Source organism: Nomascus leucogenys, chromosome 23 (genome assembly GCF_006542625.1).
Source record: "Nomascus leucogenys isolate Asia chromosome 23, Asia_NLE_v1, whole genome shotgun sequence".
NCBI classification, from domain to species: Eukaryota; Metazoa; Chordata; class Mammalia; order Primates; family Hylobatidae; genus Nomascus; species Nomascus leucogenys.
In genome coordinates this window covers 12,553,741-12,580,678 of record NC_044403.1, presented here as the reverse complement: position 1 = coordinate 12,580,678, position 26,938 = coordinate 12,553,741, and the positions used below count along the sequence as shown (strand labels likewise).

Genomic DNA, 26,938 nt, shown 5'->3' with positions numbered 1-26,938 from the left:
AACCTAGTAATCAGATTTCACATGTGACTATTTAAAATATAAACACAGCATATTTCACTTCTTTTATCACTCTTTTTTGAAGGAAATTGCTACAATCCTTAGAAATGAAAATCCTAAAATCTCACATTTGAAGCATTATTATAATAGCATCCAGATAACCTTTTAGTCAGTTTTTATCTTTCTCCTCTCCTACGACAGTGGAAATAGAAAATTACACTAATGCCTCTAGCTTTTTCCTGCTTTGCTTTTTTCCTTGAAGACAGTAAATAGTTCTCAAGTTTCTACTCACATACTACTTTCTATATTCCATTCTCATTTACTAACCAAACCTCAGTTTTCCTGTCTGCATATCAGTGTCAAGTCTAAATATCAGTGCCCGAACTCCAATCTCTTTTCCAAGTATTTGCAAGTAGATAGCATCAGCCCTTTAAACTTCAATCCCAAATGAAACTTACCAGTTCTCTCCTCAGAGTCCCTGCTATTTCTGTCTAGCCATTCTTCCAGCCACACAAACTCTGAGGTTTAGTTTTCATCACTTCTTATACCCCTAAATCTTTGTTACTCAAAACGTCCAAGGGTCAATAGCATCTATCACCAACACCTGGGAGTTTACTAGAAATGCAGAATTTTGGGCCCCACCCCAGGTATACTGAATCAGAATCTGCGTTTTAACAAATTCCCCAGGTGATTCCCATGCACATTAATATCCGAAAACCACTGCCCTAACTGAGAAGGAACTGCTATGACCTAAATGTTTCTGTCCTACCAAAATTCACATGCTAAAATCCTAAACCTCAATGTGATGGTAGCGCATTTGTGAGATAACTAGGTCATAATGGTGGAGCCCTCATAAATGGGATTAATGTCCTTATAAAAGCATTCCAAGGAGTTTGTTTTCCCCTCCCACCCATGTAAGAACACAGCAGAGAAGACAACAGTCTGCAACCCAGAAAAGGGCCCTCACCAGAACCCAACCGTGCTGACTGGACTTTGATCTTGGACTTCCCAGCTTTCAGAGTTGAGTAAGGAATTTCCATTGTTTATAAGCTACCCAGTTTGTTGCATTTTGCTATAGCAGCCTGAATGGACTAAGAGAGGGACCATCTCTTTCTTTCATGGTAACTTAGTATGTGGTGGATACTCAGGTCCTTGTTCAATCTCTGCCTATGTATATAGATCTTTTAACTGAATATTGATATACTTGGAATCTTATCCCTCTTGCCTTCTAAGAATTTCCTTTTGCTGTTATCCTCCCTTTCTTCTACATCATGAATTTCTCCTTCCCTACTGATCATCCCCATCAATATACATGTCTTACAAATGGTTTCTTAGTTGTCACATCAATAGAAACCAACAAACATGGCTGATTTGGGCAAAACAAAGATTTTATTAAAAGGACACTGCAGCTGGCATCACCACTGCTGGAGCACTGGATGCTGGAACTTGCCACTAGCACTGTAGCTAAGACTACTCCAGAAACTCAATCTACTCCAGAAACTACAACCCCCGCTTCACCCGAGCACTTCTTCCATCCTGGCGTGAGATTCCCCATCTGAGCATGCTCATCTGATTGGTGAAGCCCGTGTCATATGCCCACATTCTCCCTGATAGGGAGGCTAGAAAAGTGACTATCTGGCATTTTCAGTTTGTACAACAGAAGAAACACTCTGCTTCCCAAAAAGATTCATAATTTCATAATTCATAATTCAGGGAATTTTAGGAATTTCCTAGAAATGAAAGGATTTGGATGTTACCTTAAGCCCAAAAAGTATAACAAATCTTCCATCTTATCTTTAAAAAAAAAAAAAGATTTCACAGGCCAAGTGTTCCTATAATCCCAGAGGTTTGGGAGGCTGAGGTGGGAGGACTACTTGAGGACAGGATTTTCAGCCCAGCCTGAACAACATAGTGAGACCCTGTCTTTAAAATAACAATAACAATAATAATAACAGTAAAAAAAAATTCTCATTTTTTTCCTTTCCCTTCTTTTGTGACATCTCTAAAAGAGATTGTTTATTCTTGGCTTTAATTTATCATATCTTATTCACTATTCAACCAACTCCAATCTTGCTTCTATCCTCAAAACCATCATATTCCAAATCCAGTGGGTATTTCTTGGAGCTCACGTTGCTTGACCTCCCAATACTACTGGATCTTCACTTGGCTTCCATGGCATCAGGGTCCCCTGGAATTTCTCCTTTCTTTCGACTCTACCTCAACCTCCTTTTCTGGCTCTTCCTCTGCTCATTCTCTGTGCATTTGTTTTCATAGCTCTGTTCCTGCCACTCTTCTTTAGCCCCATTCACTCTAAGTGTTGTGTTTAATCTCATCCCTTTACTGGTTTTAAAATTCTTAGAATTCTTAAAATTCTTAAAGCTAATCATTTCTGCCCCCCACCAAAAAGAAAATCTGTAGGCTGGTGACCTCTTTGCTGACCTCTATTGAGTTTTGCATTTCCAACCTCCTATTTTGTACTTGTACTTGGATATTTTTAATATACATTTTAATTTTAATATGCCTATATGGCAAGTGTTAATTTCCCTCTCTTAACTTGCTTCTTAAGAAGTTTCTCTAATTTCAGTAAATTACTTCATAATTTACCCACAGTTTTATCCATAAACCTAAGAATCATTCTTCATTTATTTTTTCTCACACTCTCATATCCCTTTTATATACAAGTTCTATATTTTCTACCTCCACAACATGCATTCCAAATTCATTTACAGCTCTTCTTTCCCTGTGTGTACCATCCCAGTGTAGGTCATCATCATCTTTTGCTTATAATCATATTTCCACATCAACTGGCCCATTTCTTCTTTTCAAATCTCATTTCAAAGCACCTCCCCTGTCACTCACACAACTCTGCCTCCATTGGCCTCTTTCCTAGTCCCCAAGCAAGCCATGCTCTTTGCTGTCCATAGATTTTGCTTTTCTTTCTTCTATTGAGAATGCCTGGAATACTAATTCCTGTCCCAGCTTCTCCCATTGCTTCACCTTATCCTTCAAGACTACCCTCTGTTTTTAACCTTCCCTAAAGTAGCCCACCACTTATCCTATCACATCACCTTGCTTACTTTTACTTAACAATTTAAAATATTCTGAAGTTACAGTAGTCCCTGCTTATCCGTGGTTTCACTTTCCATGGTTTCAGTTACCCATGGTCAACTACAGTCTGAAAATATTAAATGGGAAATTCCAGAATTCATAAGTTTTAAATTGTGAGTTTTAAATCTGAGTAGGGTGTTGAAATGTCTCACTGTCCGGCTCCAGCCCACCCAAGACATGAACCATCTTTTTGTCCAGCATGTCCATATGTAAACACCACTCTCCTATTAATCAATTAGTAACCATCTTGGTGAACAGATTTAAAAAAAGTATAATAAGGCATATACATATCAGTGGTTTCAGGCATCCACTGTGGGTCTTGAAACATGCTCCCCCACCCCACACACACACACCTGTGATTAAGGGGTAACACCTGTGTCTTATTTATCTATTCATCAGTTTACTGTGTACCTTAACTAGTAGGTAACTTAGATCAAAGCAGAGACCATGTCTTTTCAGTGCATGGATGTGACCCTTGAAATAAAAGGATTGTGTGTCTCATAGTAGGCACTCAATAAATATTTGCTAAACAACAGAATGAATTGATAATTAAGTGAATGACTGATGTCAAATTCCATTGAGATTCCCAAACCTTTTCGTACATCTTTAGCCATCAGTGATAGACTGATAGCTAGTTACCCAAGACAAGTTTTCTTACTTATTCTTTTACTTTTGATTCTGCCTTGGACTATTGATTGTTTTCATTAATAATAATAATAATAACACACTACTTTGGGCAGCTAGTAGGAAAAGCAAGGCCAATGATGCTGACACATTCTGAATGTCTCCTGGGTGATGCAATCAGTATTTAAACAAATAATTTCTGCCCATCGATCATTCCTCTACTTCCTGCAATGAAGCTCCCTGGAGGAGTCATCAGATTCTCAATCTTGCTTGAAGACTGACAAGATGTCCCTGTGGACTCCCAGACTCTACTCCAGATGGGGAGATGTCCTTAACACCAAGATTTTAAAAGCTCCAATTTCAGAGTAAGAGTCGAAAACTCACAGATAAAATTATAGTTATTTCAGGGTTCTGAAAAGATGCAGAACATGAAGGTAAGCAAAGGCTTTATTAACTTGAGACTTCTTAGCTATTTTTTAAAACGCTTCATAGCATTTTACCTATTTCATGTTTAATAAGGATTTTAGAGTTTAAAGGATATTTGAACGATATGCCTTTAGAATAACAGAATCATTTGATTTTACTAAGAAAAAAATTCACATATTTACTTATTCTTCATTTGGGTGAAGTAATACAAATAATATGTTTCTAAATGTTTTTTCAAGTGGACTCTTTGTGAATTAACTAGAAGGTAGAAGGGAAACACCTCCAGAAAACTGAGTATTAAAACAGAATATTGCGAGAAGTAAGGGGTCTGTAATTGTCCAGGCGTCAAGGAAGGAAGCAGAAGATCCTATTGGCAGAGAAATGACCCTTTCTGGTTGATCGCTTCATATAGGGACTCAGAAGTCTGGCAGCAACAACCTTGGCTCTTTTCCTGGTGTTTGTTTTCCTGGGAAACTCCAGCTGCGCTCCGCAGGTAATCAAATGCAAACTAAAAAAATTTAAAACAATGCGCACTGTGTGTCCACTCTGCTCTTTCTTTATTCCTTCTTGTTTTATTCTCTTCTTTTTTTCTTTATTTTGCTGTAATAGAGGACTGAGCTGCAATGTTTTATTAACTGCTCTTCCCTTCTCCCTGGCTATAGAGACTGTTGGAGAGAAGGAACTGGACTCCTCAAGCTATGCTCTACCTGAAAGGGGCACGTAAGTTCCAAATATTTTGCTCTTCCTACAATAACGGAAGACCCTTAGGAGTCATGAACAGATAGATGGAGAGTTACGGAGAGAGAATAATGTCGAGTTTATTCCCTTAAATCATCGAGGCCATCAAAGAGACTGGTAGGTGAGGGAGGGGTGGGGGAGGGGAAGAGTCCCTGATTACTGGAAATCCTCCATCCTTATTAGAAATTATCCATCCAAAACTGGAGGGTTGCTTGTCTTGGTCCAAATGGGGACTCGGGTTGCCTGGGAAATATCGCACTAACCCGACCTCCGCGCCAAAGCGCCCTTGCGGCGTCCGGTCAGGCGCGGGGCTTTCCTCCAGGTCTGCAGGGCTCCTGGCTCAGCCCGGGGTTGCGCTGGGAGCGCTGGAAACTTGGCAGCCCCGCGCGACCCTAACCTGCAGCAACCTGCCCCCTCCCCACGACCGGGGACTGCGCTGTGCCGGGAGGAGCAGAGGTTTAAGCCCGGGTTGTCCCGGGCCGGGCGGACGCTGAGCCCCGGGTCTCGTTTTCGCAGAGGGTCGCCGCTTCATCTCCGACCAGAGCCGGAGAAAGGACCTCTCCGACAGGCCACTGCCGGGTGAGTGACCAAGGGTGAAGGGCGCTAGTCCCGCGTTTTTGGAATAGGATGGGGCGGGCAGGGCTTCCTCCGCGCTGGTGCCGAAAGAAAGCGTCTCCTCACCGGAAAGACGCGGCTCTGAGGAGCCCTCAGATACAGTCCGCGCGAGCGCAGCCCGGGTTGGCAGCAGCGGCTCAATGCCGAGCTCCGGAGCTGGGAGCTTGCGCGTCCAGCCCCGCGCCAATGGTGGCAAGGGCGGCCGAGGCTGGCGCTGCGGCTCCCCAAGCCTTATTGGCTTGCGGCTGTTCAGCCAGCCCTCTGGCTGCCAGGGTGTGCAGAGGTCCCCAGGGAGTTAGGGCCTGAGGTTCAGCTCAGAGGGGTAAGGCGAGATAGGAAGAACTATGCAAATGCTTCTAGAAATGTATCTGCGCGTTTATGCAGCAACTTTACTCAGCCTCCTCTTAAACGCTGTTATTATTAAAATAAGAACTTACCTAGGAACTTCAAATGTATGCTTCTGTTGTACTAGAAAGAACTATCAAAGGTTCAAAATCAAAAGTAACATGCGGGCAGTTAAGGATGGGACCAGGGATTGTTCTTTTTCATGATAAACCTTTCCATTGTATTGTATTAACAAATAACAATACAATTCAATGAAATTGTAAAGATTGAAATGCTAAAATTAAAAAGTATACTTACTTGGAAAAATACCAAACACTGTTGAACACATAGTAGGTGCTTAAATTTTTGTTTAGGCTCTTCAAACATGCTGTGTAATTGAGCTTATTTATTTTATGAGGTTAAGATTCGTTTCTCAACTTCAGTTGCCCAAAATTAGAAATCGTGTTTTGTGCTGAATCAGAACAATTTTGTCTTTTTTCCAACTTAGATCTGAAATAACTTTGAATTCTTGGCAGATACTCCTTCAGTCAAATAATTACCTTATATTCGGCCACAAGGGTTAAATTATTATCTGAAATTCTCTTTGGCGTATAGTTTAAAATTCTCTTCCATACCCTGTTTGCAAACTTGACGTAACCAATTGTAAGTCATTTCCAAGGCAATTGTGACATGTTTCCATTTATAAAAAGTTAGTCTTCTGCGTAAGTAGTCCTTTGTTGAGGGGTCAAAATCTATTTCACAGAGGTTTTTCTAGTATTGCTGCATGTTAGAATAGGACTTATCTACATGAATATATAAATGCTAACAGAATCTGTATACATTTTTGTTTCTGCAGAAAGACGAAGCCCAAATCCCCGACTACTAACTATGCCAGAGGCAGCAACCATCTTACTGGCGTCCCTTCAGAAATCACCAGAAGGTACTAGCATAGTGGCCTCTTTCACCTGCATAACAGAAGAGCTTTGCTTACTTTCGGGATTCTGTGTTGAGTGCGACACCCCTCCCCCAGAATTTCTTGGCATTTGGCCCAGAGATTCTAACTCTGTACTGCTTGAGTGAGGCCCAAGAATCTCTGTCCTTAAGAAGTTCTTCCACATTATTCTGATGATTGGTCAAGTTTGAAAACAGGAACTTCAGAGCCAGTTAATAAAAGTTGAAATCATGAGAATGGAGATACCTTCCAGGGCTTAGATATAGTGGGAAAAGGGAAGACAATAAAACACCCAAAAATCAAGAGAAATGGGGGGAAGCAGTACCAGTGAAGGGACATTAAAAGGAGCAAGCAGAAAGGTAAGAGGAAAATCAGAATAAGAGAGTATCCCAGAATTCATTCAGTAGTTGATGCTACTGATCATTCTCCTCTTGAAACTTTCCAGGGATGGAAACCATCAGAATGTTTACTATAGCAGAATGGTTAGTGAGAATACAGAACTCAGGGGACATTAAACAGTGTGTCACAGGCCTTCCCCCCACCTCCTGCCCAGTGACACAGCTTGCTGCTGCTATTCCATATCTGAAACTTTGTTTACAGAATGTGATACAAGAAAGTAAACTGCAAAGTTAAGAGAAAGAAGGTCTGAGGCTCTGGAGAGCTGGCATGACTCTCAAAACTCTTGCAGTGAAAAGGTGTGAAATAGTTGAATAATGGGTAGAGGATGCTGTATCCAAGGTGTTTTTTTTAAAACCCAAGACATGGAACCCAGCGATTTTTGAAGTCAGTACGAAAAGAGCTCTGATGGAGATTGGTTAATAGTGACATTTTAGATTTGATTATTGGGAAGATGTGCAGAGCCAGAAAGGAAAGTGACCTATAATGGACAAGAAAGAGCTAAATTTAAAGAGGAGAGGTATCTTCATTAGCAATTCGAGGAAAGGATGTGATAAAAGGTCCCCATCTCAAGTCTTTTTTGGAAAATAAATATATATATTTTTTAATTATTGAAGCTTTCTAAGTGGATTGTCTCTGAAGACGAAATCACTAATTTTATTAGTCTAAATTGATAGAAAAGTTTTTGATTCCCATATGATTTATCAGATACTGATAAATCACTAGTCTTCTTTAGTATTTTTATTCTATACTACCTCAATATTATTTAGAAGGCTCTTATTTAGTGAATTACGGTTTCAGTGGAATTTATACAGGGATGCAGTTCTGGTTTTGTTTTGTTTTGCTTTGCTTTCTTCCTTCCCTTTAAAGAGAAGCCCATTTTCTGCAATAGTTTAAAGTGTGCTAGAAATTCAGGTTAAGATGTAACCCAAACATTCAAATTATATTGCAACTAACTGAAAGAATGTGCTTTTATCTGGAGGTGATCTTAGAAGAAATTAGTAGATGCACTTTGCCCCTGGCCGCTCCTTCTCCCTACCTTATTGTAACTTTTAGTCATTCTAGCCTATTTTTAGAGTCCCAGGAACCTGCTATTGTCTAACTCTTTAAGTATCCTCACCTCAGATGTGATACCTCATGCTCTAAATTTTCGCAATTCCACCCAGCAAACGAGTGCCTCTTCTTTTTATCTCATTTCCTCCCCAGAACTCTAGCTCCCCTAATAAAAGAACATTTGCAAATGTGTTCCCATGTCATCTTTCCCGAGTAAGATCCATTTTAACAGGAAATATAAAGAGACAGTCCTTTGATGCAAGTGAATTATTTTTATGGTGGGCATTTTAGACATAAGTCGATCTGTGAGAGCAAGACACATGGCTTTTGAGATTTTTACCAGATATACCATACTGTAGTTTCAGTCATTATAGAGGTTCAGATGTAAAATATGAATTCCGCAATGTGTCCCAAGCTGAGAAGAAAAGATTTTAAACTGAACAAATCAAAAGCCATATTGTTTAAATTTTCAGTAGCAGAGTCCATGAGTTAACATAGCTTAGAAGGCTTAATGTTTATTTCCTGAGATTCTCTTTGTCTTACCTTTTCCTCTATTAAAACACAGAGTGTATATTTATTTTAAACAATTTTTTTTCTTACAGATGAAGAAAAAAACTTTGATCAAACCAGATTCCTGGAAGACAGTCTGCTTAACTGGTGAAAATATACTAGATTATGTTTAATTATAGTTCTATTCTCTTTGAAAACATGAACCATGTGAATAAAACCTTTGGACCCTTTTATTCTGTTTATAATCTTAAGAACACACACAGATAGTTTTATTCTTTCAGAAACAAAATATATATATAGGATGCTTAGCTGAGAACAACGTCTTCTTCTTTCATTGCTTCAGGTCCTGTTTAGATGGCCAAAAATGTTTTTAGATCACTTTGTGTCTTACTCTTGAGTTTCTTAGAATATTTATAATTATAAGGCTGAAGACTAAAGTGTTCTTTCCTTTTAACTATAGCCAGTACCTGTCTTGATCTTAGTTGTGTGTGTGTTTTTTTTTCATTTTGTTACCCACTTGCATTTTGTTTTCACTCAGCAGAAATTCTCCTTCTCTGTTTTCCTTTTATCCCATCCCCAAGAAGGTGGGAGGAAGGTGAGAAACGTGGCAGCATGCGAAATAGGAGAGTACGACTCTCTATAGCTCATCCAGGAGTGATCAATTAAGAAGAGAAATTGGATGACTGGGGAGAAGCCCTGTAACAGGAACACTTCAGTGTGGTTGCTGAGAGGAGACAGTCATTGAGGTAGAAGGTTTGCCAAAAATCCAGAGCTCAGAGCTCCCTTTGTGCTCTTTGGGAATTACCTTGCATTCAGTTTAGAAATCTAAAAGTTACTGGGAAATAAGCAGATGGAGACACACTCTGTTGTTTACGTATTGGAAGAAGGGAACAAGCCAGTTTTGTTAAAGGTAACTCATTTTCCATGACCAAACAGACTCAACAGATTCAAGTACTCTGCTTACTCTAATTGACTAGACTCTAGGTTTTATTTGACATCATAGCATTACATAAATCACTCTGATAATGTAAGTGCACAGTAATATGCCTGATCTTCTCCTTTTTAAAAGCCAACTTGAGTTCAGTACCATCTGAATACACACACACGCACATACACCCACACACGCATGCACACATACTCCTGTGGCAAACATAATAATGTATTTATTTAGAATTATAATATGACCATCATGTTAATTGTTTTTTACCTAATCAGAGTTGTTATTGACAAATGTCATAAGTGGAAAGTACTAATTCTTATTGTCATCAGTATTTAGCCATTATTTAGTAGCTCAAGAATATCTTTATGTGAATGTCTCTGTAACTTGGAATTGCAATTTCACTGTGTTAAGTAATCAGAACTCTGCTTATAAGATTTATCTGTATCTTGTTTCATAATTTAATAATGAAACTAAATTCAAGTTAATGTAATGTTGATCTCTGTCAAAAAATGACTTGTGAGCATTAAAATATCTGTATGGCATTATAATAGGCACCTGTCATTAATTATGATTTGATTTGAAAGTAGACTTACTAGGTAGTGCTTACATCCGATTTAGTGAAAATTCTTTCCAAAAGCATTGTTCTTTATTTATACAGAGTCCTAACCACTTCACCATTAGGAGGGGTGGGACATTAAAAATTATTTACCCATCAGACATAAACTTGTACAAACTGACTATTCAAATAGTATGTGTATTCGAAGAACACTTTTAACATCTATCTTATGAAATAATTCTTCCTACAACTAACCAGAACAATCTCAAAAATGTCATACTAACCATTGTTTTAAAAGCTATCTCAATGATCAATAGCTGTTAAAATATAGCTCCAAGTATTCTAAGTACTCAAATTCCTTGAATGTTCTTATGTACAAATATGCTGATTAATTAAAAGGTCCCTATTCCCAATTTTCTATAACTTTCCAACTCTCTTATGGTGTCTATATTCTGTTTATTTCTAGATTTTTAAAGAACCAAAATGAACAAGTGATCATAGATCATAAAACCTTCACATTATATGGCTTACGTTTTAAAATTGGGAATTTTCTGCCTTCAGCAGATACATGCACTAGAATACCTCGATCTGCAGGGAGGGCTTTCAGCCAGTTTCTGCACAGTTCTCATTGCCCTTCTCTTTTTTGCCTCTATAGCCTACCTCGGCTATCTGGCCTCCATCCTGGGCTCCTAATTATTCTTTGTTTTCCAGTAGTTGCCTTCGCTCCCCCAATACCATCATTGTGTTCCTAAGAGAGGAGAGAAGAAGGTGAAGTGGAGCTGGCTTGTTCAGATTAGCCTCCAGCTTGCATTTCTTCTTTACCTGGTTATGATAAATGAAAATGTGTATCTTACAACCTTGAATTACATCATTTTATCTTGACCACAAAGAAAGGGAAGTTGGGAATGTAACTTCATTCTGTTCAGTCGCTTCATACTGGGCTGTAAATTCCTTTAGAAAGAGCTCATTTTTAATTTGATTTGATCCTCACAACCACTGTGTGAAATGGGCCATTTTATCGCCCATATTACTCATAGACATTTGGGCTCATTCAGTGAAGACTCTTTGGACCTCCCTAAGTAGACTTAAGTAGTCCCTCTCCTGAGTCTTCCTTGTACCCTGGAAAACTATTAGTATAATGCCTGTAACATTTATGTTCTCATCTGCATATGTAAAACCAGTTCTGTTCACTCTAACTCCTACCATGGAAGAGACGGTAGTGTCTTGATCAGTTCAGGCTGCTAAAACAAAATACCACAAACCGTGTGGCCTATAAACAACAGAAATTTATTTCTCACAATTCTGGAGCCTGAGAAGTTCAAGATCAAGGTGTCAACAGAATCAGTGTCTGGTAGAAGGCCCATTTCTCATGGATGGCCCTTTATTGCTGTGTCCTCATGTGGTGGAAAGGGCAAGGCAGCTCTCTGGGACCTCTTTTATAAGGGCAGTAATCCTATTCATGAGGGCTCTGCCCACATGATCTAATCACTTCCGAAAGGCTCTGCCTCCTTTGTGGATACCATCACATTGGGGATTAGGATTTCAATACAGACAGGCCCAACTTACGACGGTTCGATTTATGATTTTTCAACTTTATGATTGGATGAAGGCAATACACAGTACACTCCTTGACTTACCATGGATTTATATTCTGATAGGCCCATTATAAATTAAAAATATCAGTGGGTTGGCCAGGCAAGGTGGCTCATGCCTGTAATCCCAGCACTTTCGGAGGCCAAGGTGGGCACATCACTTGAGGCCAGAAGTTCAAAGACCACCCTGACCAATATGCCGACACCCTGTCTCTACTAAAAAGAAAATACAAAAATTAGCTAGGTGTGGTGGCACATGCCTGTGGTCTGAGCTACTTGGGAGGCTGCTGCACCAGAATTGCTTGAGCCTGGGAAGTGGAGGTTGCAGTGAGCCAAGATCACACCACTGCACTCCAGCCTGGGTGACAGAGCAAGACTATGTCAAAAAATAAAAAAGAAGAAGAAAGAAAAACAAAGAAAGAGAGAGAGAGAGAGAGAAAGGAAAGAAAGAGAAAGAAAGAAGAAAGAAAGAGGAAGGAAGGAAATAAGAAAATATCGGTGGGTTTATCCAAACACCATCCCACTGTAAGTTGAGGAGCACCTATATATGAATTTGGGGGGGCACACAAACATTCAAACCATAGAAGGTGGTACAATCCATAAAACGGGTCTTTCTCTCAGCTGATCAGGCACCACACACTTTTTCTATCATTCCTGTCCTTCAACTTATAAATAAATACATTCTTTAAAAGCAACAATTTTTTGAACTTCTATGTCTCCCAATAAGACCATTTATCTATGCAACTATTATGCACAAGGCACTGTACTAGACAAGAGCCTTCTAGTAACAATCATATTTGCTTCTCCTCACCAGCTTTTGTCAGTCTTGGGGAAAAGGATGAAGAAATGACTAGAGTGGAGGGATGGAGTCACCTGGCAGCAGCTGTCTAAACAGGGGACCAAGTACAGGATAGAAGGTGATTCCTACACACACTGTCAAAGCCAGGTGTTTGCAAGTCAGTTAAATTCCATGTGCCCTATCATTTGTACACACATTATCATCAAATTATTATTTCATTGAACAAAAAGCACTTACATCTTCAGGTATTTTACTGTGTAGGCATGTTTTCAATAACAGTCAAGCAACCAGTTACCAATCAAGAGTATCATTTGAATAGACACGTTAAGCTAGTTTACTGGGGATACATTTTCATGGTTATTGTAACAATGAATCCTCATTTATCACAAGATCTTTCTGGTACTTCAGCGAATGAGCCTACAATATAATTCCATCTCATATTTTTTCTACTCTCCAGTACAGAGCATTTCAAACTGCTTTGCAGATGCTCGGTTAATTGGCATCCACAGGGCATTTGTCAAAGTTTAGATTTTAGGTCAATTATTTCTCTTCTTTCTGGACATCTAAGTAAAGCAAATTTCCAGCTATCTTCCATTTTGGTCTGATTTGCTGCTTGTATCCAACAGTTTTCTACTTTTTTCTAGTTAATGGAGCAATAGGAGGGCTGGATTACAGTTTTCCAATGGTCTTGAACCATCTGACACCTTGTCATTGCTGCTACTCCATTTTTGTGATCAATAATCCAGCACTGAGAAGACCAAAACATTTTTAGAGCCTCTTCAGAACAAGGCCAATTGATATGTCAATAAAGGAACTCACTGTGAGTTAAATGGAACTCACAGTGAACAACTACTTAGTTAGAAAAAAAGCAATCCAAGAGTGTGATTTTTGTTTTTGTTTTGTTGCCAATTTAGACTTAATTACACTTAAAATATAAATCGGCTAAATTAATAATCATTCAACTGTGGCTCTATGCACATCACAGAATATGTTAAGAGACATTGTCATTATTACAACTGAATAGATGTTCTATTTTTTTCTAAATATTTTTTAAAACGATAGCTTCCCTAGGAATTATTCATAACAGCTGCTTCCCACGTTATTCAAATGTCTAAACAATTTTTAAGCAAGGCGTTATCAGTGAAAGTTGTTATTAAATATTAATGTATTTATTTACTTAGATTTAACAACTTATCTATGAAGAAACAGGGCATTATCAGTGAAAGTTAAGTTATTAAATATTAATGTATTTATTTACTTGGATTTAACAACTTATCATCTATGAAGATTGACCAAATTTTAAAAAAGACTTTCTAGGTCGGGCGCGGTGGCTCACACTTGTAATCCCAGCACTGTGGGAGGCCGAGGCAGGCGGATCACGAGGTCAGGAGATCGAGACCACGGTGAAACCCTGTCTCTACTAAAAATACAAAAAAAAAATTAGCCGGGCGTGGTGGCGGGCGCCTGTAGTCCCAGCTACTCGGAGAGGCTGAGACAGGAGAATGGCGTGAACCCAGGAGGCGGAGCTTGCAGTGAGCCAAGATTGCATCACTGCACTCCAGCCTGGGCGACAGAGCGAGACTCCGTCTCAAAAAAAAAAAAAAAAAAAAAAAAAAAAAAAGACTTTCTATTTAAACAATAGAAAAAATGTTACAGTAAGATGGTGGTACCATGCACATGGTAATATCTTACATTAATTACAACATCAATTCTAGATTTCAAAAGTGACATAAATGTGCATTAATATGCATCAAAATATGGACTTAGGATAGCTATGCACTCATGGATTTTGTCTCTGCAAAACTACATCTAAATCATGGTTCTGATGAATGTGAAAAATGAAAATAATCAGTAAAAACCTAGCTATTTAAAATATGTAGGTAGTGCACATTCATGGGTAAGATCAAGGTTTTCAAGGGGGGAAATGGGAAATTTGTGTGGTGGGGTAGAGAAGCTGCATAAATAGTAAGCAAAGGATTCTGATGATAATTTAAAAATAAACAGAGTAAGAGAAAATCCTTACCACTTAAATTCACCATTTTAAAAACACTTTTCCATCTTCTGCCTTTAATGAGTGCTCCTCCTCATGCCTAACTTTATGGGGGAAACAAGAGTTGGCGAAAATAACTTGGATCTTATTCTAGATTACAAAATTGTCATTCACTCAATTTCTTCCACTTTTTAGGCAGAGAATAAACTCCATTGTAATACTGAGAAGGAGAAAATGAAATTTGTGGCATTTTTATTTTAAATAATTAGTCTTACTTTGCTTTTTTAAATTAGCTCTTCTCAGCACATGTAGAATTCAGTTCTTATATTCACCATGCAGCTTTTTCTTCCCATGAGGAACGTGGCTCAGTGAAAATGGTGACTTGATATTTAACCGATCCCTTTCAGCCTCCTCTTCCTCATCGTATCTCTCATCCTCCACTTCGTCTTCCACATCACTGCTCTGAGGACTGGAGGACTGAGACCCTGAAGGAGAAGGTGGTACTGAGGAAGGCCTGGGATATTTAAATCCTTCTGTCTGCCAAAGACAAAAATAAGACATAAACATCATAACAATTTCTTGGTTTTCAATGATGTAAATACTATGCATGCACTATCAATTTTTTAAGTAGTTATCTATCTTTTGTAGTCTGGGTGCTATTAAACTTTGATTCATTTTGATTTTGATACCACCAATCTCAAGAGGGATTCATTCAATATATAGCTATAGCTCTTCTTTATTAAGTACTGAAATGTGCTAAGTGTTATACACATATTATTATCATCTCATATTTTAACAACACTCTGATAAATATGTTTCTTTCAGTACAGAAGAAAATGGAGGGTTAGAGGGGTCAAGTAACTTGCCCAACATCCACCGCACATAAATGGCAGAGCAAAGATTTGTACCAGGTCTGTGATGACTCCAGAAACTTTAATGTCAACTGCCACCTTACACTGCTGATACTGTTAGTCTCTAAGTCTCAAATTTGTTCAACAAAGCTTTTGGGTGTGCATAGCCTGGAAATGCCATGGATGGCCACCACTGGAAGGCATCCTGGAAGTCAGGTCACTTAATTGACCCTACAATTCCACCAGGTGCTGTTATTTCAGTTAATGAGAAAATATCACTAGACTTTAATTAATTTGCCCTTCTACTTGAGATACTGAGATAATTTATTGGATAAACACACACTGAGCACTAATTATGTATCAGGCACAACGATGCCACTAAAGAAACCAGATGAAAAAACATGATTGGAGTGCATGTGATTGAATGGGGAGACAGATGTGTAAAAGTGCTATAGCACTCGTCACTCTGTATTTCAATTACTTTATACATTATTATCGTGTCATGCATGTACAGTCATTTTAAGGTTCAAATACTTTACCTGTTAGCAACACAACAAAAGAACTGAGTTCTGCACTTCAGACCTAGCTTGAAGTAGGTGCTCAATGCTTATTAGATATAATAACTGGATAAATAAGTAGATAAGAAGATAAATGGATGAATATTGCTGAATTATCATTAAGTGGAATGACCACCTCTGAATAAGCTAAGCAATCAACTCTGAATGCTAGAATCATAAACATGAAAGTCAGAATTTGTAGCCTTAGGGTTTAAGAAAAATTTATCACCTTTTTTATGGGCAAATTTTACTTCAGGTTAACTTTCTAGATCTGTTCCTGTGGAAACCTGATATAGGTGGAATATAAGTCATGTTATTAGGGATAGTTGCTTATGGTAACAGTGACCCCTGATTGAGAAATTATATCTGAACTGAAAGATCTATAAATACTTGATGAGGAGCCAGAGTGTTTGGGAATCTCTGAATGACTCTTATAAGATGACTCATAATTGGGCATATTCCTTGCAGGGAGCATGAAAGCTGGTTTGCAGGGATTTACATGAGATAGAGGCTCCTGTGGGGCATGGAGCTACTAAGCTAAGGTGATCTCATTTGCAATGGTATGGGTCTTATCTTCTTGCACCTAAGCTGTCACCTAATATGTAGCGGGCCAAAGATGTTTAGCTCTTGGATCGCTATGTAGACTACTGCAAGGACTAATCCCACTAAAGAGAAATGCTTGACGCTACCCTGCTTCAAGTGGCACCTCATATCTTCTTCCTGCTAAGTGAATCTGATGACAAAAGTGGCCTATAGCAGTCTTATGAACATAAATGTCTAGTTGGATTTTAGAAGAAGACACCCTGGTGGGCATTGATGAATGGAACATAAATGCTCATCTAGTTCAATTCCTCCTGGGGTGCTGAACTCACTCTATTTTACTCTTGCCAAGCGGTCACCCTATATTTAAACACTTCCTTGGACAGCAAATTCACTTTCGATTAAAGCAGTCCAGTTTGTTTTTGAACAACTCCCCAAAGAATAAATGTCCATCATAACCATTTTAAGCATTAAGGCAGAGAAAGTTTTAATTCAGAGATGCGTCTCCAATGAGATGAATTAACTGTCTTGAGAGCTTTAAGACAGTCTGATTTGTGAGTTCCTCTCTCTCTCCTTTGGTTTGATTCAACATTATGAAAAAGTATCATAGCTTGTGTGCATAGCTGCTTCCAAATTTAAATGTATTATTTAAGCTTATAAAAAGAAATATAGCTTTCAAAAAAAATACATTGAATATTTACCGTTGGTGGTGATGCTGGTTCCACATGGAATTTATCTGGAAAAGCTCTGCTTAATGTCAGGTGCCTGGCATGCTGGTAATACTATTGATAGAAAGCCAAATCACAGGTGAATAAAAACCCTTAGATATCTCAATAATCAAGTTATTAAATAAGGCCTTATTCTCCTAGTTCTGAAACATATGTATTTTTTAAAGTGACAGAATCTATGCACTCTAAGTTTGAGACTCAGGAAAAAAATTACAGTTTATAGTTTTACTGTTTTTCAACCCATAGGCAAAGTAATACTATAAAATGCTGGGGAAGAATGCCCATACTGGTCATATTGGGCTCTGAATTGAGCATTAAGGTGACTGAAAACACTGGTTTCATTCCACAGAGAAGCAGTGTGGCATGGAAAAAAGATAGGACCTGAATCTTCAGATAAATTGGGTGTAAATCCTGCTTCAGACCTTAGGCAAGAAACATCACTTCTAAAAGCCTAGTGTATCTATCTTCATTGCAAGATGGAGATAGTAAAATTAATCATCCAGGTTGTAATGAGCACTGGCATTTGTGTGTGCAGATACTCAGCAAATGGCAGCATCTATCATTCAGCCAGGAGTGTTCAGCACTGGGCAAACAGACACATTATGTGAAGGCAGAGTCAATTCATTTATTATCAAATCACCACTGCTAAGCTATGTGAGCATCGAGGTGTTTATAAACCTATTGCATGATTGAGAGGAGGTATTTCCTGTACTCATCATTTTGAAAAACCGTATTATTCCCATTACTCACTACAGTTGAGAAATATGATTACCCTATTTCTCTAGAGAGAAACAAAGTAGGGACTTTTCTCTTGATGTTTTCTTCAACTTCATAAAATGTTTCCTTATACCAGTAAGACATCAAGTGAGGCAGTGACAATGGAATAGCTAGTAAGATCAGTGCTACATCCTGATGGACTTGCTATTATGAATAGACTCAAACTAAACATGAAGAAATACGTTTAGGACTTTGTAAACTCATTAAATTTTAAAAAGTACATGGAGACACTGAGATTTTAACAATTACAATATTGGATTAACGTTAGAGATTATGACTAGAATCAACATGTTTATAGTCCAGTGGAATTTTTTAAGTGGTCTGCTGTGTGTATCAAAACTTGCTTACTCTGCCTAAGTATCTCCAATCCAGAAGATCTGAGAGCCTCTCAGTTCTGTTCCTCTGGATAATCCTTTGGCGGCGTGACTGTTTGCAAAATCCATAGAGAAACTTAGTCAGCTGATTGCAAGAATCATCTGGAGAACGGAACCGCCTGTCAACGATGTAAATACCTGAAGAACACAAAAGCCAAAGCACAAGTAAGAGTAGGACTAACCTTAAACATTTGTTCTCCTGTGATTTACTAACTCTTTGGTTCCATCAAAAACCTATGCATTATCTAGTCCGACTCAGGAATTACCCCCACTTTATTCTTTTCTCAGGCCCTAATTCCCTTCTAATGGTTTACAACCATCACCGACATACAGCCAACAAAGTGGATCTTGCTGAAAAAAACTCTGGCAGTCTAGGGATATGCTGGACCAGTGATCCTCCATGGGGTTGCTCACTAACCAGAACTTCCAGGGCGGGGCCTGCATATCTGTGCCTTTTAGGTTCCCCAGTGTTCCCACTGTGCAGCTGAGGCTGAAAACCCCAGATCTAGCCTGAGGAAAGAGCAGCAGTACACCTATAAAAGAACGAGGGAAGGCCGAGGCTTGGTAGCTCACACTTGTAATCCCAGCAGTTTGGGAGGTAGAGGTGGGTGGATTCCTGGAGCCCAGGAGTTCAAGACCAACCTGGGCAACCTGGGGAAATCCCATCTCTACATACAAAATTTAGCCAGGTGTGGTGGTGTTCGCCTGTAGCCCCAGCTACTCGGGAGGTTGAGGCAGGAGAATCACCTGAGCCAGAAATGTGGAGACTGCAGTGAGCCAGGATCAGGCCACTGCACGCCAGCCTGGGCAACAGAGTGAGACCGTGTTTCCAAACAAACAAACGGAAGAATATATGACCCAGGGAATTGGCAATGTATAGGCAGAGAATATATCCCATTCTAACTTTTCTTGCTGCTAGGGAATATGAGCAGACAGATAATGGTATGCAAATTATTCTGCCATCTTAAACAATTTAGGTGAACTTTGCTAACTTGGCATGGGTCTTTAAAATATTAACAATAACAATAATAATAATAATAATAATAATATATGTACTAGCTAATGACCAATATATGCACTCTAAGACCATGGTTATTGTAATATCATTTCTAGGCAGTAGAAGGGATCAAAATTCAGGGGGGAAAAAAGATAAAGGACAAAGTTTGTCCAAGTTTTGCACTCTTTTTGCAGTTTGTCTCATGGGCAATATATTAATATTAATAGCATTCTTATGTTATCTGTGGGCCACATATTTAAAGCTACTTTTTTTTCTCCACTTTTAGTTTAGGTTCTGGGGTACACGTGCACATTTGTTAGATGGGTACATGTCATATTGCTGAGGCTTGGTATACAAATGATCCCATCGCCTAGGTGATTAACATGGTGCCTGGTAGGTAGTCTTTCAACCCACGCCCCTTCCCCCACTCCCCATTCAAGCAGTCCCCAGATGTCTATTGTTCGCATCTTTGTGTCTATGTGTATTCAGTGTTTAGCTCCCACTTATAAGTGGGAACATGCGGTATTTGGTTATCTGTTCCCGCATTAATTCACTTAAGATAATGACCTCCAGCTGCATCCATGTTGCTGCAAAGGACATAATTCTATTTATAAATCTACTTTTTTTTTTTTTTGAGATAGCCTGAGGCTCTGTCACCCAGGCAGGAGTGCAGCGGCATGATCTCAGCTCACTGCCTCCTCCGCCTCCCAGGTTCAAGTGACTATCGTGCCTCAGCCTCCGGAGTAGCTGGAATTACAGGTGTGTGCCACCGTACTTGGCTAATTTTTTTGTATTTTTAGTAGAGATGGGATTTTGCCATGTTGGCCATGCTGGTCTCGAACCCCTGACCTCAAGTGATCCACCCACCTCAGCCTCCCAAAGTGCTGGGATTACAGGCATGAGCCACTGTGCCCAGCCTAAATTGACTTTTAATTAAACAAGAAATATAAAAACATTAGTGTAATTATCAGGATAACTTTAGAGTTAGGCTCTGTAAAGACCCTGTGCTTTGTTTGGTTAGAGGTCATGTCTTCCCAGGATGGGTTAATGATGAAAAACCTCACCGTAAGCAGTAGGATCAGCCACGTGCTCTTGCATGAAACAGCCAAACCCGGAGAGATTCGTGGTCACACTGGGGATACCCATCACAGTGCATTCAGCTGCCAGGGGAAATAGACCAAAGCTTGGCTTCAGACCAGCACCTATATCCTTGTATGCACTCAGAGGAGGAAAAGGCCCTAGTCCTCCTAATAATAGCAATGTTCATGTTGTGTCAGTCACAACACTAAACTCTTAACATGTCTCACTAACTTATTTAATCTCTCAACAACCCTGTAAAGTGGGGCCATCATTATCCCCATCTTACAGCTGAAGAAATTGAGGCACAGAGAAATTAATAACTTTCCCACCTTCACAAAGCCAGAGTTCGTGGTATAGCTGGGATTTGAAGTCAAGCACCTGGCTGCAGAACCCTTGTGCAGAACTGCCAGGCTCCACTGCAGCTTCAATCCCAGCTGGGTTTTTTTTGCTTCTTTCTAGCCTGTGTTTCTAAGTACTTGCCAAGTTTATGGGGTAGGTTAAATGTGATTTGGATGCGACCAGCTTCTTCCCCCATTTAAATCTCCTTGGCACATATTCCTTCCACTGTCTCAGGAGCTCAATAAATGGATGATCTCTTTCGGTCCTCCCTCACCTTTTAATCAAAATCTGTTTTCAAGGAAATAACTGGTATGTCCTAAAAATTTTACTAGTCTCAAGGATGTCTGCATTTTTAGGAATTTATATTTGATAATGGAATTACCCTTGGTTGGTGAGTGGAGATGGATGAAAAAAAGATCTTCCCATTACCCATGAAGTAATACAATTTAGACAGCAACCTTATCTCTTGCTCTGCAAATATTTCCTCTTGGTTTAGCTGTATAGCTATGGAGTTGTGGTTTTCTAATTTTAGTGGTGGGTGGTGCAGAGGAGGAAAGTGGGATGGGGACTATCAGCCCTTTTGAGAGTCTGATGAACATTTTGGAACTCCTCTTCAGAAATATTCTTCTTTTTTTTCTTTTTACACAGTTTTATTTCCTCAGATTTCCTCCTGGACTCAGCTCCACCTTCTATGGGAGTTGGGAGTTGGAGAGCATCTCTTATTTTGTTTTTTAAAAAATTTTACCTTAAGTTCTGGGACACGTGCTGAACATGCAGGTTTGTTACATAGGTATACACGTGCCATTGTGGTTTGCTGCACGTATCAACTCATCGTCTAGGTTTTAAGCCCTGCATGCATTGGGTATTTGTCCTAATGCTCTCCCTCACCTCGCCCCACAACCCGACAGGCCCTGGTGTGTAATGTTCCCCTCCCCGTGTCCATGTGTTCTCATTCTTCAACTCCCACTTATGAGTGAGAACATGCGGTGTTTGGTTTTCTGTTCCTGTGTTAGTTTGCTGAGGATGATGAAGAGAAATATTCTTATACACATATGTATACAAAATTTTGTCTACAATGCCATGAAAGTTCACAGACCCTTAATGTTTATTAAATGGCCATCTATTCACTATGTAGTAAAATTCCAGGCTCCCATGAAGTTTAGTATATGTTCATTGAATTAATTTAATGAAATAAGTGCTTATATTTATTTGGCTCTCTGAAAACACATTTTGATGAATACTTTCTAGACTGAGTTAGATCTAGTAACACGTAAAAAGATTATTCTAAAAATATTAGGGAGTTATCTAATATGCTAATGTTAAATGTATACCACCAGAAGTCGCATTCTTTCTGTAACTATAGGTTAGGGGAAGAGTGACCAGCTCCCTTTGGTTAATGTAAAACACAGCATGACTCATTCACTATGGACTATTCCACAAACTCCCTTATTTGTCTATTCATAATATCCTTTGTAACATCTTCTTTGGCCTTTATCTTAAAACAGTAGATACATCTCTTCTATCATTTTGGGTTGTTAAGTTTAACTTTGCTCTATAAAATGACACTTTGGTGGACAGTCAGCTGTTAGTTCTATAACATTTTCTTGACCTGACAGAAAGGACTTCCCATATTGCCTCAGTCACTCATGCATTTGGCTGTATGCTCCTCTATCCATGATACTTCCAACAGTAAATTGTTTTACTGGAAATAAGAACAAAGTCAAAAACAAAGTGTTAAGTTCATCAGTGAAATGTGTGCTTTATGTATCTCAAAAGATAGATAGTATATTGCAAGCAATTTGAGATATTTATGTGGACATTTCATAAGTAAGAAGACACCATCTTCACAAAAGTAGGCCATTTTTAGATCTGCAAGAGAGATACCTGGAGGAGTTAGATACAAATATTTTCTATGTCATGTTTCAAGACAATCCTTTGTCTATTTTCCCCAAGAGAATTTAAAGTTTTTATAGCTGCTGGCAAATTATGCTTGGTGAAGCTAGAACAATAGAATAGGACCTTATGACCAAACATACCCAGCCCTCATGTTGTTCCTGCTGTAAATAATACAGGATCCTATTTTTGTAGAATTTTAAATTCTGTATTTTAATTCTAGGATAAAGATGCAAATAATAGAAAAAATTCTTCCTTTTCATAATTCAGCCTATTATTCCCCCCCAACCTTGGCCTCTGCTGCTCCTCACTTGAGCTTTATATCAATGATAACATTGAGATACAAAAGGCAACATTTACTATCTCAATTATAAATAAAAATGTTTTCTGAACTTTTTAAAAATCACAAGTGAAGAGGCCGGGTGTGATGGCTCATGCCTATAATCCCAGCACTTTGGAAAGCCGAGGCAGGTGGATCAGTTGAGGCCAACAGTTTGAGACCAGCCTGGCCAACATGATGAAACCCGTCTCTAATAAAAACACAAAAATTAGCCAAGTGTGTTGGCGTGTGACTGTAATCCCAGCTACTCAGGAGGCTGAGGCACGAGAATCTCTTGAACCCAGGAGGCGGAGGTTGCAGTGAGCCGGGATCGTGCCACTGCACTCCAGCCTGGGCGACAGAGTGAGATTCTGTCTCAAATAAATAATAATAAAATATAATAATAAAATAAAATAAATAAAATCACAAGTGAAATTTTATTTACATTGGGCAGAAAAATCTCTGATTATTAATAAGCGATGGAAAAGTTATTATTGTATTCTTTGCATTGGCATGTATTTAAAGTATTTGTGGCCGGACGTGGTGGCTCACGCCTATCCTAGCACCGGCCGAGGCAGGTGGATCACAAGGTCAGGAGATCGAGACCATCCTGGCTAACACGGTGAAACCCCGTCTCTACTAAAACACACAAAAAAATTAGCCGGGCATGGTGGCAGGCGCCTGTAGTCCCAGCTACTCGGGAGGCTGAGACAGGAGAATGGCGTGAACCCGGGAGGCAGAGTTTGCAGTAAGCTGAGATCGCACCACTGCACTCCAGCCTGGGCAACAGAGCGAGACTCCGTCTCAAAAGAAAAAAAAAAAAAGAAGTATTGGTTTCCCTTTTAATTAGACATTTCAGTACAAATACAAATTGATCGCTCTTGATGCTAATGGCAACCATGCCAGTTCGGTCCAGAAAAAAAAAATACATAGTAAACCTGAGAATCTACCATCTGTTAAAAAATAAAATAAAATAACAAAGGAGGGTGAAGAAGGAGGAGTTTCTGAATGGAACGATGTCATTGTTGACAATACCACTGAATTGCTAATCTCTCTTAGTACCTTTTATTTTGAGGCACAAGAATGTGAAGAAGACTTTTCACTGTACACCTTTTTATATTTGTTTCCCTAACCATGTGACTGTGTTACCTATTACATATTAAATACGTTCATTAAATTTTAAAAAGAACTATTCTAAAATAATTTTTAAAGAACAACATTGCTAGACTATTATTTGTTAATCCTACTTACAGTCAATTTCTCCTTCACACTAATAAATGGGGCAGATAGAGATAGCTAAATAACATACAACCTTTATAACACATTCCTTTTTCTTTGGAATTCAATGAGGCAATATCTCACATACCTCCTAAAATGTGCCCAAACAGTGGTATACTTATATAATCTTCATCCTTATTCTTATGTAATCATCTACAAACCATAAATTAATCCCTGCGATAAATCCAACCAAACTTTTTTAAAACTGAAGAATTGAAATCTTGTTAGAAATTTCATATCAACTTTGCATATTATATATATGCACATAAAATAATATACTAGCAAAATCCAAAACATTCCACACTCTATACATGACACATACCTGGAGTATAACCCCAGGGTTCATAGTATGATGGAAATACTCCAAGATGACAACCTCTAACAAACTCTTCATAGTCCATGGGTAGTAAGGGACTGGTGGAGGATAGAAACTCTGGGTGCAAAATCACCTACAAAAGGAAAATTCTAATTTTAAAAAAAAGAAAAAGAAGCAAGTGAAAAATCTCCTACAATTTGGTTATTTCAGTACTGTACTATAGAATCCTTATGTTCTAGATTCAGAAAGAAAAAAGAGATAAGACAAAAGAAAAAGAAAAAAGCCTTGGTGGTTTGTTCTCCTCTCTCCATTCTGTAAAAGTGTCTACGCTGCATATTTAACTTTCCCTCAGGTTCCAAGGCTTAGATTGAAGGATAAGGAGTTAGCGTGCTCATTTTTGCTCTCACACTAAACTATATCCTCCAGTCCAGCTTTGACACGCAATAAACATTATATTTGGCTATCTAATTGCTCTTGTCTTTTTACCAATTTGTTCCCAACTGGAGCAGGGAAGAGGGGCCTATGTAACAGATCACTCTTACATGCCTTAAGCATGAGTTATTCAAGTGAAATGGAGCTAAGGGACAGGGAAGATGTTCTAGGAATGCCATCTAGATTAAATCATGCTAGAGGACTTCATGCAAACCACCATCCTCTATCAACTAGAGGCCATCACCTCCTAACATACTTGCCTGCTTCCTTCTGTTCCACTAGGGTCTCTATTCAACACAACTGGATTGATCCTTTAAAAATGTCAGTCATTCCTTTGCTCAAAGTTGTTCAGTGGCTTCCCATTTTACTCAGAGTAAAAGCCAAAGTGTTTACCACGGCTTCTAAGCAGTAGAGTGCTGGTAAATATTTAAGAACCCAGACAGTGAAGTATAAATATATATTAGTACATAAATTTGTTGTAATTTTTAATGAGATAATATGATGTGTATACAGTTACCAAATGACAAAAGATGTTATAACATGTAGATGTTTATAACAACTTTATTCATAATTGCCAAAACTTGGAAGCAACACAGATGTCCTTCAGTAGGTGAATGAATACATAAATTGTGGTACATCCAGACAATGGAGTATTATTTAGTGCTAAAAAGAAATGAGCTATCAAGCCATGAAAATAAATAGAGGAAACGTAAATGCATACTACTAAGTGAAAGCAGCTCATCTGAAAATGCTACATGATGTATGATTTCAACTGTGTGACAATCTGGGAAAAGTAAAACTATGGAACCAGTAAAAAGATCAGTGGTTTCCAGGCGTCAGGGGTGAGGGAGGGATGAATAGGCAGAGTATAGACAATTTTTAGGGCAGTGAAACTATTCTGTATCACACTATGATGATGAATACATTTGTCAAAACCCATAGAATGTATAACACCAAGAGTGAATCCTAATGTAAACTATGGATCTTGGGTGGTAATTATGTGTCAGTGTAGGTTCATCTATTGGAACAAATATACCACTTTGGGGGATGTTGATAATGGGGGAGTCTATGCATGCAAAGGGGCAGAGAGCAAATGGACACTGCACTTTCTGTTCGATTTTGCTGTGAACCTAAAACTGTTCTAAAACGCAAACTCTATTAAAAGTGGATATATACAATACTCCTTATTGTGAATTCTATATAGTCAATTAATTCTCACAATTTGCTATTTTTATTTTTCCAAAATTTTGTATTCATAACCAATTTATGGTTTCAATTGATGGCTGAATGTAGCTCTGACATAAATGTTGGTTGATTTCCTTTGCTAATGAGTTGAAGGAGCTGAAATAACAGAGACATTTGTTGAAACTTCACGAGTTCATCAATAATGCAAGTGAATTCTTTGCTGGGTCAGATATTAGTTTTTGAACATGGAGAAAATATTTTTTTTGCCACTCACAATGTACAGTCTACAGATCCAGAAATCAATACGCAGCAAATGAAGCCATGATTTGTAGTGCTTGCCTATTTTCATTCTATAAATACTCCCACTACCACCAAGGCCATTTTTAAGCTACCAATATGATGCTGCTGAATTCAGAGACGGGGAAAGCAGTAGCACATCATTATAAAGCATTTGCACCACAAAGATCTGACAGATATAAAGAGACTCAAGTGCATAGGTCATAGTAATATGCAGTAAATAATTAGGATGTGATGAATTTTGAGCATTACCTTTCATTTAATATAGTTGACTTATTTTTAAATTTATATAATTTAATTTTAGCAATAGCTGTATTTAAAATTGGCTCACAAAGCTTCTGAACATTTAACTACT

General features: G+C 38.6%; 2 protein-coding genes across 2 annotated transcripts in view; one reads left to right on the top strand and one right to left on the bottom strand.

Annotated features, from left to right (window-relative positions):
• Positions 1-4,474: 4,474 nt before the first annotated feature.
• Positions 4,475-10,231, top strand: SPX (spexin hormone). The gene is made up of 5 exons (XM_030804442.1): positions 4,475-4,648; positions 4,818-4,875; positions 5,410-5,472; positions 6,689-6,772; positions 8,836-10,231. Exons 2-5 carry the CDS (start codon positions 4,854-4,856, stop codon positions 8,892-8,894), a joined length of 228 nt encoding a protein of 75 aa, XP_030660302.1. The 5' UTR covers positions 4,475-4,648; positions 4,818-4,853; the 3' UTR covers positions 8,895-10,231.
• A 4,470-nt stretch (positions 10,232-14,701) lies between these two features.
• GYS2 (glycogen synthase 2) overlaps positions 14,702-26,938 on the bottom strand; it is a 59,950-nt gene continuing 47,713 nt past the window's right edge. The window contains exons 12-16 of the mRNA XM_030804441.1: positions 24,676-24,802; positions 20,509-20,604; positions 18,422-18,585; positions 17,270-17,350; positions 14,702-15,157 (exon numbers count right to left, since the gene is read on the bottom strand). Coding sequence (XP_030660301.1) covers positions 14,936-15,157; positions 17,270-17,350; positions 18,422-18,585; positions 20,509-20,604; positions 24,676-24,802 — 690 coding nt within the window. The 3' untranslated portion in view covers positions 14,702-14,935. The remainder of the gene's footprint in view (positions 15,158-17,269; positions 17,351-18,421; positions 18,586-20,508; positions 20,605-24,675; positions 24,803-26,938) is intronic.

Coding starts and splice junctions, on each gene's coding strand:
- SPX (XM_030804442.1), top strand. CDS start 4,854: ATGCTCTACCTGAAAGGGGCAC. Junction 5,473..6,688: donor CTCCGACAGGCCACTGCCGG/GTGAGTGACCAA, acceptor TTGTTTCTGCAG/AAAGACGAAGCCCAAATCCC. Junction 6,773..8,835: donor CCTTCAGAAATCACCAGAAG/GTACTAGCATAG, acceptor TTTTTCTTACAG/ATGAAGAAAAAAACTTTGAT.